Source organism: Aquarana catesbeiana, linkage group LG02, assembly GCF_042186555.1.
Source record: "Aquarana catesbeiana isolate 2022-GZ linkage group LG02, ASM4218655v1, whole genome shotgun sequence".
In the NCBI taxonomy this organism is placed as follows: Eukaryota; Metazoa; Chordata; class Amphibia; order Anura; family Ranidae; genus Aquarana; species Aquarana catesbeiana.
Genome location: NC_133325.1, coordinates 719,926,680 through 719,943,580, shown reverse-complemented (window position 1 = coordinate 719,943,580; position 16,901 = coordinate 719,926,680). Strand labels below are relative to the sequence as shown.

At 38.5% G+C, this 16,901-nt stretch overlaps 1 protein-coding gene across 2 annotated transcripts in view; it reads left to right on the top strand.

Moving 5' to 3' along the window:
• The window catches only part of CADM2 (cell adhesion molecule 2), a 729,321-nt gene that overhangs the window by 385,623 nt on the left and 326,797 nt on the right, over positions 1-16,901 (top strand). For both annotated transcript variants that reach the window (XM_073617014.1, XM_073617013.1), the window contains exon 5: positions 2,184-2,354. In XM_073617014.1, coding sequence (XP_073473115.1) covers positions 2,184-2,354 — 171 coding nt within the window. The remainder of the gene's footprint in view (positions 1-2,183; positions 2,355-16,901) is intronic.

Here is a 16,901-nt window from a genome sequence, read left to right as displayed (position 1 = left end):
TGACCTATATTTTTTTGTGTAGCATACATTTTTGCTGTTAGGGACATCTAAGGACAATCTTAGCAATGCTTATAATAAAACAGATATGACTGTAGTGCAATGACTATTAGTAAATTCCTATCTCAGGAATCATCTCTTAACTGATCTGACCTCCCTATACTGAAATCCAATTAGTTGCAGTAGTTATGGCACCTTGCTTTTGACATGTGCCCTTGTACTCTTTTATTAAATAAGTTTGATAGATTCAAAAGATGACTTGTTACAATTGTCTCACATAAAAACCTTATCAAAAAGAATGTGACTTACCATCAAATTGGCTTTCTTAGTGTTCTTTTTCAATAAAGAGTTATTTTTCATGTGCCAATTCTTAAATGCAGCAATCGCAATCTATCTTGTACTTAACTGACTTCAGCATAGCTATTTCTAACAGGTTACTGTGGGTCGATGGACTTATAAACCCAAATAATTATAGTTACACTTAGCTCTGGTTTAACAAGAAAAAATAATTCTATTCAAGTATGTATTGTTAAGTCAAAAATTACCTTTATTGCTCTCAGCATCCTCTAAAATTCATTTTTTGTGCTGTATAGGGTGCCCTAGGTTTATTCTCCATGGTCCCGCTGTATGTAGGAATGTAGCAACCCTCTCTTGCCTACTGCTGATATCAGTGTATATGACAGCAACTAACAGGAATTATTCCAAATAAACGGATATGGGAGGGAAAAGGAGAGCTTCGGAAGCTCATAGAGGACCTCATAAGGAGGCAGAAAAACCCAATAAGAAACAAGGTCATGAAAAATAGTTTACAGGGTCATTAATTAGTGGATGTGTATAGATTATGAATGGAGAAAAAGAATATTATTGAGTGTTACTTTAACCACTTCAGCCTCGGAAGAATTTACCCCCTTCCTGACCAGAGCACTTTTTGCGATACGGCACTGCGTCGCTTTAACTGACAATTGCGCGGTCGTGCGACGTTGTACCCAAACAAAATTGACGTCCTGTTTTTTCCCAGAATTAGAGCTTTCTTTTGGTGGTATTTGATTGCCTCTGCAGTTTTTATTTTTTTGTGCTAAAAACAAAAAAAGATAGACAATTTTGAAAAAAACGCATTTTTTTTACTTTTTGCTATAATAAATATCCCCCAAAAATATATAAAAAAAAACATTTTTTCCCTCAGTTTAGGTCAGTATGTATTCTTCTACATATTTCTGGTAAAAAAATCGCAATAAGCGTATATTGATTGGTTTGCGCAAAAGTTTTAGCGTCTGAAAAATAGGGGATAGATTAATAGTATTTTTATTTATTTATTTTTTTTTACTAGTTATGGTGGCGATCTGTGAATTTTATCATGACTGCGACATTATGGTGGACACATCGGACAATTTTGACACATTTTTGGAACCATTGTCATTAATACAGCGATCAGTGCGATTGAAAATGCATTGATTATTGTAAAAATGTCACTGGCAGGGAAGGGGTTAAAACTAGGGGGCGGTGAAGGGGTTAACTGTGTTCCCTTTGAGGTGATTCTAACTGAAGGAGGAGGGACTAACTACAGGAAGTGACAGATCGTGGTTCCTAGCTAATACGAACACACGATCTGTCACTCCTATCAGAACAAAACAGGGAAGTGTGTGTTTACACACACTCGTCCCTGTTCTGTTTCTCTTGGTCACGTTCGCTCGTGGCCGGTGGGGGTCGCGCCTGCTATCCGGACCCCGTGAGATCACGTACAGTAACGTGGTTTCGCGCAGGGGAGCCAACCTGCCGCAGTAAAACTGCTGCGGCTGGTCCGGAAGCGGTTAACTTATTCTCCCAGTAAATATCTTAAATATAGCATTGCAAATGTTTGATAAAAAAAAAACTACTTTTGATCCTGCCAGAAATCCAGTGAATTTGTAACTTCCAGTAGTGATTTTACCAACACAGTGCATCTGCTACACAGAAATTCCAAAGAGCCTTACCAGCCAATGTTACGAACTACAGGACACCTCTACCCTACATACTGAAGATGGGTTTAGATCCACTTAAAATTTGAACTTTAGAATATGATCTCTTCAGTAAACAAGGCTCTTTATTTTGCTTATCAACTTACACATAAAACATATTGTAAGCATAAAATTTGTTAGCATTTACATGCTATCATATTAACTGTTTGATTGAACTTTTCTCTTTAACAGGTATACAGAAATTACAAGAAAAAGATAGCAATGGAAAGACGTTCACAGTTATTAGTTATCTAGATATCCGAGGGGATCGCAAAGATGATGGCGCAATTGTTCGTTGTAGAGTTGACCATGAATCTCTAAACTCTACACCACATATAGCAATGCAGCTATTAGAAATTCACTGTAAGTATAAATAATATACATCATTACAAAATAAAATTACTTTAATATAAATAATTTTAATTTTGGATCAACAGTTGGCTGAATTTACTATTGAATGATCAAATTTATTTTTTATTTAATACAGGCATTTATATTGGACCAACAATTTATGCAGCGTTTTACATTTAGCTTAGTCCTGACCTTCAAGGAATTTACAATCTAAGGTTCCTATCTTACATGAATACACACACATGCTAGGGCCAATTTAGACAGGAGCCAATTCACCTACCTCCTATTTCTTTTACACTCCAATGGTGAGATTTCCCTGCTGCATTGGGTGTCTTCATTCTCTAACACAAGCGCAAAATGCATGTGTCACTCTCTCGCAGCTTGTCTCCTTAGTCTTTTTGTTTGCTACGCTTTATTTAGAATCAAATACAACTATATGCATTACAGCATTCTTATCTATGCTGCTATATTTTGCATTGGTTTGTGAAGAAAATGCATAATTTATTATTATTTTTAAGTGGTTGAAATAATGAGCTAATTAATATTCTGTATAAAGTGAACATAAGTCTATTCTATTCATGAGCTCATTAAGAATCTGTTCAATTTTTTTAAACATACATAGCCTCAGGGGAGAAATTCTCCTTTCATAGGTGACCTGCCCCTCAGATACGGCAAGTGTTAATAGAGGGCACATAGAGAACATTTTGGTTTGCTAGAAATAACCATTATCTGGAGGAAACTGAGCAAAATAGCAGTATTTCTAATATATTTCTCACACTGTTACTTTTTATGTGCAGCTGGTCTAATAGATAGATAGATAGATAGATAGATAGATAGATAGATAGATAGATAGATAGATAGATAGATAGATAGATAGATAGATAGATAGATAGATAGATAGATAGATAGATAGATAGATAGATAGATAGACAAGTATGTTATGGAGAAATAGATAGATAGACATGCATTTTATGGAGGAATAGATAGATAGATAGATAGATAGATAGATAGATAGATAGATAGATAGATAGATAGATAGATAGATAGATAGATAGATAGATAGATAGATAGATAGATAGATAGATAGATAGATAGATAGAGAGATAGCCAACTATAATTATTATACAGTATGGGATTTATATTAAGACAAGATTGAATAGAGGGATCGCCAAAAAAGAAGTATCAGACGTACCTCATTGGGGGCCAGAGTGCTGAGGGGGCTTCCCTTGTGGCTGAATGGTAACAGGAGATGCTGCACCCAAAGAAGCATGGGTTGCCAGCTGTGATAGGCTGAAGTGCTGAAGAGATGTTCACTGGATGATGGCTGGACGAGCAGGATACACTACAGGGCACGAGTCCTTCAGAAGTACCAGGCAATATTTGGCAGTAGGGAGAGCCAGGAGCAGGTTCAGGAGCCAGGCCAGGATTCATGCACTGGAGTTCTGCCAGGAGCAGGAGCAAGTAGCGCAATCAGGAACAAGCCAGGGTCATGCACAGGAGATCAGGCAGCAGCCGAGTTAGGAGAGCAGGCCAGGGTCATACACGAGAAATCAGGCGAAACAGAGTCAGTAGAACAAGCCAAAGGTTAGAGTCAGGTATGGAGATAAGACAGGTCAATAGCAAGCCAGGTCAGTAGCAGGGAATCCAATAACAGCATAAGCAGGAACACATGGGGGGCGGCGGCTGACAATCATCCAGCAACCTGTGGATCAGACTGCTGACTTTAAATAGGCCACTGGGCATCAGGATTTGTCATGCATTGCATGTGCCATGGCACACACGCGTGCGCTATTCCACATCAGTGTTCACAGCCATTCACGGCATTCTAACGGGCACACACCCGAATACCTGCAAACATCGTCTGCAGCCCTTTTGAGTGTTGGCAGTTGTGCCAGTTCATTTGTGGACCATCCTCTGACGTGGACACTGAATGGTTGCTAAAGTGGATGAGCCTGGCAGCAGCATTTATGATAGACTGAAGAGGGGATAGCTTATGTAAAGAAAGGCCAGGGAGGAGTGAGTTGCAGTTGGAAACTCTCTTGCATTCTTTTTGGCAGATACCTAGAGTGATTCATTGATTGATGACTTGGCTGATACGCTAACCTTTTTTGCAATTTTAAAAAAGTGCCACTAATGTCCCTTGTACTACAGCCAGACATGTGTTTATGTATTTGTGTGGGTTTGAATAGTTTGACAAAACCGTTGGTCCTGATAAAAGCCAAAATGTTGATTAATAATATGAATTCAAGTTTGTTCACTGAGACGGTGCAAAGTGCAACTTGTGAGCTTTTAAATTAATCACCTGTATATTTTAAGGCATATATCTCATTAAGCATAAGGAGAACTATAAATTTAAGAGTCTGGTCAGACATGCTGTCAAAGAGAAAAGTAGGTAGCCATGTAATTAAACTTGCAGTTTAGTTCTTTTGAGGAGGTTAAAGCAGGTAGTAAAAGTTGATACAGACTCATCAATGAGGCAAAAGATAGCTATTGGGACAAAAGATAAATGCTCCACTGACAACTCTGATTCCCCTGCTCTCACTGATGACAAGGGAACAGTCTTTTGTCTGGATCCTATGATTAAACTCCTTGCCAAGTTAAACACATTAGGGTGTTTGTATCTCAGGTGGACTGATCAGATTGTTGGACTGATGAAAAAATTGATTTGAAGAGTTTAATATAGTGAGTTGTTCCCTTTCTTCTTTTGAACCTGCTGGGACAGGTTTTACAGAAAAAAGTGAGAGAACAAGCAGTGGGACAGAGCGTTTCATAAACCTGTCTCCTTGTGTTTTTTTTAACATTGCTTATTGCTTAAGAATTTTTTCCAGCATGCATTACAGAGTTTTAAAACAAAAATTAAAAACTTCTAATTCTACAGCTCCTTCATACCATATGGAAAAACACTCACTGAAAAGAAAAAAAACTTAAAGTTATAAGAGATCATTCAAACCCTTTAATCCAAGTCTAGAGGAACTAGATGTCGGATTACACTTTCAAGACAGACTTTAAGTTTAGAGCTAAATTTATTGTTATACTCCATTAGGAATTTTTCTGTTATTGTGGTCTTTTTTATGTGCCACGAGACATATTGGCACATTTGTGTTAAAGAGGAAGTAAACTCAGCACCTCAAATGCTCCTTCTTAACAAATCCAGTCTGATAAAGCTTTCTATAACATTCTGCATTACTCTTTCCAACCTTCAGATGTTTCTTACTACTTTCCCAGTTGATTTTAAATTCTTGCTTCCTGGATGCAACCAGCACCATCTCAGCTACTGTCTTCCGAGTCTGCAGTGCAGTTTACTTTTGTCCTTTCTGTATGTCTCTTGTGTTATCTCACCCATGCTCAGTTGTGTAGCCAAGCCTTGTTTTCATTTGCGATTGCTATAACAACCATGTCCTGCATATCAAAGAAAAAGGGTTGGGACTTTATATGAGGCCTAGGACAGTTACGTCACACTTTGCATGAAGCATGCAGATTTGAAAGCAAAAATTAGCTAATGAGTCTGATAATGTTAAATTTATTAAATATTACATGGTAAAATGCATCAAAAGCAGTGATTCATATTGTATCATACATAATGACATACATTAATATATTACACATAGAAGGCAATGTTCATGTAAATTGGGTAAAACAATATATACAGGATATATTACAGAACTGCATGATTGTTGGGTTTATGGCTTCTGAAGCTTGACACGTTTCGTGGCTATCTTGCCACTCATCAGGAGCTGATATAAATTGGATGTCTATAAAACGAAAGTATTATACCAAACAGTGAGTCAGGCTTCTATATAAAAAGTAAAGGTAAAAGGAATATGCTTGAATCACCCCCCATACTTACAGGTAAAGTGATGGGAAGGGCGTGACAGTGGTTGCAACATGCGGCAAAGCAGGGAAGCAAGAACCATGAATGTGAACTAAGTGGATGAGCCTCACTATAAGGTTGATGGTAACACGTGTACAGAGACTCTTGTACCATCTGGGGCTAGGCGTGAAAAACAAAAACCAGAACAAAAGCAAAAAAACAAAAAAATGTTAATGCGTGCAGGAGAAAAATCTGGACAGCCGCACTCCGGAATAGGCAGGTAAAATAAAATCTTCTTTATTCAATAACGTAGCATAAAATCAGTACATAGCACTGTTGGAATAATACAGCATAACTTCTAACGCGTTTCACGCTCTTACAGAGCGCTTACTCATAGCTCAGGAGATTTGAACCCGAATAGCCTTGAGCGGTGGTAACTATCTTGTTAAAAAAATTTTAATGTTGAGGGAGTGATAAGCACTGAGTTAGAACAGTGAAGCAATAGATGGTCAGTGAAAAAAAAATTAAACAAATGTGTAGTAGCAATGTGACAGGAATCTGTGATAGTGAGACTGTGTTGGATGCAATGAGGATGCTCCCACGTAGTAAACACTAACGTTTAAAAGGTGAATGAAAAAAGAAGAGAGAGAAAGAAAAAAGAAAGAAAAAGGAAAAGAAAAAAGGAGAAAAGAAAAGAAAAAAAGAAAAAAAAGAGAAAAAGAAGAAAAGAAAGGAAAAGGAATGTGTGACAGTGAAAACGTGTTGAAAGCAAAGAAAATGCTCCAACATAGTGAATGCTATCGTTTAGAGATAAGAAGACTTGAATGTGTGATAGTGGAGTTGTGTTACAAACAATAAAGATGCTCCAACAGAGTAAATACTATCATTGAAAGCTGTGAGCCAAAAGAATGTGAAAAGGGAAAAAAGGAGAAAAAATGATGATGTGTGCTGAATATGTTACCTGGATGTATTGAATAGAGCGTGCACTCCACTTGATGCATGGTATTCCCAATTCAGCAACCCCTGTGTACGTGTGTTGATATCTGTGCTACGGAAAATGTTTGCCTCGCCGCAGCCGCATATGGCCGCCAACATCACGCTGGCGACTATATAGGAGGAGGAGGCGCCACCTCCCAGACAACGGGTGGCCGGCGAGTGGCGCCAAACTACTCTCCCTCGTGTCAAGAGGCCTATGGATTCACAGTGCCCACGTGATGACGCCTACAGCAGTCGATGTCAGATGTGTAGCGCCGCATGCGTGGTGTCGATGCACTATCCCCCAGAGGGGGAAGGGGAGGACTCCCCATATGCATCGCAGATCCCTGAGCCAGACAAATCCCCATCTAGCACCACCAAACCCACAAAGTTCAAGCCCCCCACATGACACCGAACCCATGGAAAACAATGGGACTGTAAAAATAGATCAAAAATTGCATGGACAATATCAGGACAAGAGACATTTCCCAATCTTAACCTACAGTATGGTAGGAAAAGAAACCAATTCTGACACTGGGGTATTGTGTCAGAAATGCTCTAGAAACCTATCCTGAATCTTATCCCGCAGTATTGCAGGGACCAGAGGAAAGGAACGAAGCTTGACACATAATTATCTGTGTCAGCTAAATGCTATAACAAAACCGCATGCTTCCATCCCTGGTTGTATGAACAAGGAAAAAGGGTTGGGACTTTATATGAGGCCTAGGACAGTTACGTCACAATTGCCTCCATCCCTATCAAAACAAAAAAAGAGGAGAAGTTGGGACTTTTCACTTTCCTTTCTTTTCTTCTTTTTTTCTTTTCTTTTCTCCTTTTTCTTTTCCTTTTTCTTTCTTTTTTTCTTTTTCTCTCTTCTTTTTTTCTTTCACCTTTTAAATGGTAGTGTTTACTACGTTGGAGCATCCTCATTGCTTCCAACACAGTCTCACTATCACAGATTCCTGTCACATTGCTACTACACATTTTTTTCATTTTTTTTTTCACTGACCATCGATTCCTTCACTGTTCATGGTTCTTGCTTCCCTGCTTTGCCGCATGTTGTGCCACCTCAGCTCCCGTGCCAGATCCTGTCCCCAGCTGCCTACGCAACCACTGTCACACCTTTCCTATCACTTTACCTGTAAATATGGGTGGTTGATTCAAGCATATTCCTTTTACGTTTACTTTTTATATACAAGCCTTGACTCACTGTTTGGTATAATACTTTCGTTTTATAGACATCCAATTTATATCAGCTCCTGATGAGTAGCAAGATAGCCACGAAATGTGTTGAGCTTCAGATGCCATAAACCCAACAATCATGCAATTCTGAATATATCCTGTATATATTGTTTTACCGAATTTACTTGAACATTACCTTCTATGTGTAATATGTTAATGTATGTCATGATGGATGATACAATCTGAATCACTGTTTTTGAAGTATTTTACCATGTAATATTTAATAAATTTAACATTATCGTACTCATTAGCTAATTTTTGCTTTCAAATCCGTATGCTTCATGCAAAGTCTCAACTTCTCCTCTTTTTTCATGTTCTGCATATCGAGGCACAGACAGGCAGGCAAACATTTCAGCACATATTAACTGTGTTAACTGTGTAGGTTTTTTTTAACAATGTAAAATGCATTTTGATACATAATGCAACTGATCTCCATGCTCTGGGGTGCTGTGTAATGTGCCGATGTTTACACTCTCTGTGACATTGCAAGTCACATGGGGTGCTTCAGGAACTGAATGGCACTGTAATCTTGCGGGATCTCGGAACAGTGCCGCAGAGAAGAGATGCATATTACCACTTCAGCCCCAGAAGAATTTACCACCTTCCTGAGCAGAGCACTTTTTGCGATTCGGCACTGCGTCGCTTTAACTGTCAACTGCGCGGTCGTGCAGCGCGGCTCCCAAACAAAATTGAGGTCCTTTTTTCCCACAAATAGAGCTTTATTTTGGTGGTATTTGATCACCTCTGTGGTTTTTATTTTTTGCGCTATAAACAAAAATAGCGACAATTTTGAAAAAAAAACGCATTATTTTTTACTTTTTGCTATAATAAATATCCCCAAAAAATATTTAAAAAAACATTTTTTTTTCTCAGTTTAGGCTGATACCTATTCTTCTACATATTTTTGGTAAAAAAAAAATCTCAATAAGCTTTTATTGATTGGTTTGTGCTAAAGTTATAGCGTCTACAAAATAGGGGATAGTTTTATGGCATTTTTATTGATAATTTTTTTTTACTAGTAATGGCGGCGATCAGCAATTTTTATTGTGACTGCGACATTATTGCAGACACATCGGACAATTTTGACACATTTTTGGGAACATCAGGTCCGTGGGACCCGCGGTCACGGAGCTCCCTGCGGGCACTTGCGCAAGCCGCCTCTTGAAGGGCAACGTACAGGTATGTTAATCTGCCTGTACGTGCCCTTCTGCGTGAGGCGGTCAGGAAGCAGTTAATGAATGGACTGATGACACAACAAGCGTGCTGTAAATCAGGGAGAATATGCACATGTGCCAGTGACGTCATAAAAATGAACAGGACAGATTACAAGCAAACGGAGCAAGTGAGAATCGATCCATGCAGAGCAATTTGTACAGTGCTTATTAATGATTTAAATGGGGAAAATTTATTGAGGAGGGCTTACCACCACTTTAACTTGTTATATGTAAATTTTCATTAGAGGCAGTGCTATACAGTGCTATTCAGTAAAGCCAAATAGGCTGCTAAATTTGCAAAGGAATGTTTCCTTAGCTTAGTGAAAGAATACCCAATCACACGCAAGAAACATAAAAAAACAATATTTTTGCTTGCACATGATTGGATGATAAAAGGCATTAGAGTTTCACCTCATTCACTAAGCTAAGGGAAAATTCCTTTGCAAAATTAACAGCCTATTTGCCTTTAGTAAATCAATCCCGTTGCATCTAATTCTGTTTTAAGGTGTTAATTTACTTTATTTATGTATAACAGCCCTCTCAAAACTCAGAAGATGATACAAAAACTTTTTGTATAGCCTCTCAGTGTCCTGATGACTCAGGGCACTTGTGTGCACTACAGTAGTAGATTTTCTACACAAACAAGAGCAAAATTGGTTCTACAGCTGAAGTAAAAGGCTTACATTTTTTTTTATCATTTTTGTTCATTTTTTCTTAGGCTTCCTTAAGTTTTAGTTGTGGTAAAGGACTTTCCAGTGCTTTTTAAAAATGAATAGGTTATTTTTACAACCTTTTTTTTTTTTTTTTTTTTTAAAGCGATGGAGTGAAAATTGCGCCAATCCAAACTGAATTGAAAGATTTGGAAGTGAAGGGCTCAGTGAACCCAGTTAGTAATATCTCTGAAGACTAAATAATTTTTTTGTCAATGATTAAAGGAAGAAAAAATTGCTGTCAATTTGGGGTAAACTGGGGGGCTTGAATGGCTACAGAAATTGCTACTTAAAATGTAGTTTTCAGGAAGGGCATCTAATTTGTACAGCTCTTGCTTTCATGTTCGTATTCCCTTAAACCTTGCTATGGGTGCAGTCTTTTTAAAAAATGTATCAAAAGTTTGCATATTCGATGTTTCTTCAACATTCAGCCTGTCTCTGCACTGCAGGGGTGCCACTGGAATCAAAGAGAAAGTCAGTCGAGTCAGGCTTATTCCTTGCTTTGCGGATTCTGGTATCTGCTTACAAGATAGAAAGAAATGTATTTTATTGAAAAAAAACACACACATGTAAAGAGAAATATATTCTTTTTAAACCATCTGTAGGAAAAGGATTTTAGGTTGTTATTGCAGCCTGAAATGTGCTCACTACCATTATTATGAAGTTAGCTTACTTCAGAAGGAATGTAGTCAGTGGAGAGCAACAGAGATCATAGTATACCATTAGGAAAGGCAGAAACAAGGCACTCTAGGGTGTAACGAAAGGGGCAAAGTATAGAGCAGGGTCCATGTGGCCAGAGAATTTAAGCATGGTTGCTTCTACCCTTTAATTTACCAACTGTGTGTTCTTATTCTATTTTGTATTAGATAATACTATATCTGTCTTTTGAGTCTTGTTTTCCATTGCATCTGCTGTATTATTCTCTTCATGCATGTCCTTTATTTAGTGAACATAAAAAGTTAGAGCATTAAAGTTCCCATCCTGAATGTATTTTGGAAACTTCACATTGTAATGTAAAATCCTTTATATAACACTCATTCCAGGGCATACACCCCTAATTTACAAATACCCCTTATTTTGCTATTTTTACTGTACGGGACTCTGAAAATGTTTAATATGAAGACCCCTCAATATTTCCTGATAAATCCACTCTTTAGTTTCTCTATCTATCATGTTACCATGTTTTCTACATAATTAATGTTACATAGTTAGTTAGGTTGAAAAAAAAGGCCATCTACTTCAACAATAAAAACATAAAATACCAAACAAATGTATAAAAAAAATTAATATAAAGCCTCCATATATGGAATTCTTTATCCACAGGTAATTTAGTTAACACATAAACATACATTTATATTATGTGGCATATATTAAAGCTGAACTGTGCAATGGAAAAAAACTCCTTGCAGTTGGGGTCCCCACACTGCAAGGGTTAACTGCTCATTAAGTCTAGGGGTAAATGAATAAGGAATGATACTTACCTTATTCCATCAGGCTGTCTCCAAGCATGCTACCAGCCCCACAATGTTGCCTCTTTAAGATACTCTCAGCTGCTATCACATGCTCTCCTCCTCCATGTACAACTTAGGTTTGATAGCCCTGAATTGTACATGGTGGTGCCAAGGGACCTCTCACAGAGCTGCCAGAGTGCCATAGAAAAGAAGACTAGAAATAAAAATCCTGCACCAGTGGAAGGAGCACCAAATGATACAAGAGTCCAAGTTAATTTATCGGTGTACACACAAAAAAAAAATGTGTTTCAGTGGCCAGAAGAAATTCTCCCTTCATCAGGGCTTCAATTAAAATTAGGCCCTTGACTGGACTCAAAATTTAGCTAATAAGTTAGTTTTATCATTTGGTCTGGTGCTCCTTCCATTGGTGCATGTTTTTTCTGGTAACCTGCTAGATACTGTTGTGATCAGCCTAAACTAAACCAGTGAGCTCTCTGAATGTTTTTGTTTTTTGTCCTCTCACTACTTTGTATCAACTCACATAAAAGTCTCCACACCTCTTGGATGCTTTTTTTTTTAAAGAGAAGATGACAGCGCTAAAGCTAGCCAGAAAAGGGAATACAGTAAATAAAATGCCTTATTCAGTACTCTTAGAAATATTAAGTATTTAATCCTTTCAGTGCAGGGGGACCTGACTACAAAGGTCATTTTTTGCAATCCTGGAGTTTAGCTGTAAAAAAAAAACCTAATTGACAACTATTTGACATTTTTTTTTTCTTATTTATTTTTTTCAGTACGTATGTTTCTTACCTACGTGATAATCAATACAGTTCCACAAATGTATTTCTACATTCTTTTACTACAACCTCAGTTTACAGCCTTAAATACGTGTCGACAACCAAATTTAGTATTGTATTCCCCCGAGAAGCAGAACACTCCAAGGAGCTATAAACAAGAAAATCTCAACATAGTGACACATTTCCACTCAATATCAATTTTACTCAAATGTGGAAATATGATGTTCTGGGTAGCTACATTTTTTTCACTATTATATTATTTCTGATTGTCTTATCTGTGAAAGCCTAAAAAATTTTATTATTTGTTAATGTTTTATTTTTCAGTATACATAGTCCTTTTATACAAATGCCCAGCAAGAAATAGTTGTAGATCAGTATTCATAAATATGTTTGCAAAGTGGAAGCAGGCTATTTTGGTAAAGTGGGCCTAATTTTCAAATTCATACTTCATATGAATCAGTGGGGAGCATGTCAGCTTTCCCAAATCACATTATTATTTTGAGTAAAATCTAGTAACTCTCTCCTGTAAAAAAAACCTGTTGCTCCCAAACTTTATTGTAAACGGAAGCCAAAGCAGTGTAGATCACATGGTCTCTGGAAACCACAAGTATTCTACGTCATTAGAGAATGGAGGATATTTCATTGTATTTAATTAGATATACCCTGTCTAACAGACTATGGGGCTGCATTACTAAACCCGGGGAATACAAAATCTGGTGCAGCTGTGCATGATAGCCAATTTGCTTCTAACTTCAGCTTGTTCAGTTAAGCTTTGAAAAAAAAAATGGAAGCTGATTTCTATGCATTTTTTACTCTCCAGTTTTAGTAAGTCAACACCTATGTCTTATATAAGAGAAATAGCAAGGCACAACTTTGTAGTACTGATAAGCAGGATGTAAAGTCTGCACATGATATACAAATATGGTTGCCCCATGTACATATACTATACATAGACACAAGATTGTATATGCTGTACATTACAAAATGTAATGACATTATGTACGTTAAGATGGTGTCTTTCCCATGCATAGAGAGTGCCTATTTAAAAGTCTAAACTTCCCCTAAACCTTCTTAATCTCCATTTGTTACTCATTAGGTAAGCAATAAGATCAACACTGACCTGTATCACAGTAAATAGATTTTGTTAACTCTTTCCTATTAGTAAGTTACAGTGAGGGTTTATACACATAGGCATCAAAATGGGGTATCTGGTATGCATAACTAATGCCCACATAGTTGTATGGAGAACTGGTTCCAAAAAGGCACCACTGAGCCAAATCAGGGCCACCATTACAAATCATGGGGCCTGGTATGTCCTACCTGATCAGATGGTTCACATCATGTACCTGTCTCCTTCCCAGTTAGAGTAAGGCATAGCATTCATTTTTCAGTGTTCTGGCACATTGAACTTTGCTTGCAGCATCTCTAAATATGACCCTGATACAAGTGGCTCCTTAAGGTTTGTGCACTATAGGGATGAATCCAGCCTGAGTTTGCCACAGTTTGGAAAACAGCTGAACAATATGGCCATGTTTGCCTAGGTCACCTGCACGCATCTCTGGCTGCTGTTTGTAAACCAACTTGCTTAGAATCTTTCATTTAGTGGCAGCAACACTACTGTTACACTGCCATTAGAGCTACCACTGCACGAGCATAACCTCCTTTATCCTTTAGAATACCCAGCTGGATCAGTTACAAACAGCAGCCATCCAAGGATCTATCATTTTGTGGTGGTACTATCACTGCTGCAAAATCGCACATCCTGGCTGGATGCTGTTTGTAAACAAACCAGCGAAGGAAGCTTGGTGTCATTTGACCAAGTTTGGCCATGACCATATTTTGTCATTGACATCACCCAGGATGCCTAACTGGTTTATTAACAAACAAAAGCTGGCCAGGAAACTGTTATTTTGTGGGGGTACCCTGGTGGGTCAAGATCATGGGTCGGTGGGTGTGTTCCCTCAGTGTGTTCTAACTGTATGGGGATCGGACTGAGTAGGAGAGGAGGCATATCGCTGTTGCTGCTTACTAGGAACAAACAACATGTCTCCTCTCCTCTGACAGCACATGGATTTGTGCGCTTACACACACAAACCCCCGGGCTGGCGCTCGTGCACGCACTCATGACCGCCGGCCATGTGCATCAGGTCTCTGCCGTCTAATACTATCTATGTGTAAAACATATATGGATTTTAGACAAAATTAAATTGAAGGCTTACACTATCCCTTGTAAAACAACAGAATGCATATTACACTAATATCCAGTAATGGTAAATAGTAAACAATAATGCAAGAAAAAGTTGCACTTCCACTACATTATATATGCTTACTAATGAATATTTAATAATATTTATTTGAACATGTCCATGCACAATACAATTCTCTTCTTCTTGCCTGTGTACATATACAGTATCTCACAAAAGTTAGTACACCCCTCACATTTTTGTAAATATCTTATTATATCTTTTCATGTGACAACGCTGAAGAAATTACACTTTGCTACAATGTAAAGTATTGAGTGTACAGCTTGTATAACAGTGTAAATTTGCTGCCCCCTCAAAATAACTCAACACATAGCCATTAATGTCTAAACCGCTGGCAACAAAAGTGAGTACCCCCCTAAGTGAAAATGTCCAAAATGGGCCCAATTAGCCATTTTCCCTCCCCGGTTTCATGTGTCTCGTTAGTGTTACAAGGTCTCAGGTGTGAATGGGGAGGAGGTGCATTAAATTTGGTGTTATCGCTCTCACTATCTCATACTGGTCACTGGAAGTTCAACATGGCACCTCATGGTAAAGAACTCTCTGAGGATTCAAAAAAAAGAATTGTTGCTCTACATAAAGATGGCCTAGGCTATAAGAAGATTGCCAAGACCTTGAAACTGAGCTGAAGTACGGTGGCCAAGACCACACAGCAGTTTGACAGGACAGATTCCACTCAGAACAGGCCTCGTCATGGTCGACCAAAAGGGTTGAGTGCACGTGCTCAGCGTCAAATCCAAAGGCTGTCTTTGGGAAATGGACGTATGAGTGCTGCCAGCATTTATGCAGAGGTTGAAGGGGTGGGGGGTCAGCCTGTCAGTGCTCAGACCATACGCCGCAAACTGCATCAAATTGGTCTGAATGGCTGTCATCCCAGAAGGAAGCCTCTTCTAAAGATGATGCACAAGAAAGCCTGCAAACAGTTTGCTGAAGACAAGCAGACTAAGGACATGGATTACTGGAACCATGTCTTGTGGTCTGATGAGATCAAGATAAACTTATTTAGTTCAGATGATGTCAAGCGTGTGTGGCGGCAACCAGGTATGTCTTGCCTACAGTCAACCATGGTGGTGGGAGTGTCATGGTCTGGGGCTGCATGAGTGCTGCCAGCACTGGGGAGCTACAGATCGTTGAGGGAACCATGAATGCCAACATGTACTGTGACATACTGAAGCAGAGCATGATGCCCTCCCCTCAGGGACTGGGTCGCAGGGCAGTATTCCAACATAATAAGGACCCCAAACACACCTCCAAGATGACCACTGCCTTGCTAAAGAAGCTGAGGGTAAAAGTGATGAACTGTCCAAGCATGTCTCCAGACCTAATCCCTATTGAGCATCTGTGGGACATCCTCAAACGAAAGGTTGATGTCGTCATGGAGGGGTGGAAGAGGACTCCAGTGGCAACCTGTGAAGCTCTGGTGAACTCCATACAAAAGAGGGTTAAGGCAGTGCTGGAAAATAATGGTGACCACACAAAATATTGACACTTTGGACCCAATTTGGACATCTTCACTTAGGGGTGTTCTCACTTTTGTTGCCAGCGGTTTAGACATTCATGACTGTGTGTTGAGTTATTTTAAAGGGAAAGCAAATTTACACTGTTATACAAGGTGTACATTCACTACTTTACATTGTAGAAAAGTGTCATTTATATGAAAAGATATAATAAAATATTTACAAAAATGTGAGAGATGTACTCACTTTTGTGAGATACTGTAAGAGCAGATCGTCATTTCTCAGGTCCTCACAACACATGAATGCTTATAGGACATCACTCAGTTATACTGTATGTTAGGCAAAAACAGGCCCATCCAACCACATCCTTGGTGTATACCCAACTTTACAAAGTCCAAGTTTTTTGTGTGGGGATAGAGTTTGATGGAATATTTACCCTCAGGAGGTACCATCCCCAATAAATACTAGAACCCAAAAATTTGTGGGACTTTAAATGTACCTACTTGGGTGTAATAGACACAGACTCATACCGTATATAAAAATATAACACATTTATTAAAGATATTACAAATATTAAAAAGTAATCTTAAAAACAAATCCACAATTTAGCTAACCACAGTGATGTTTATCCTGGCCATGGG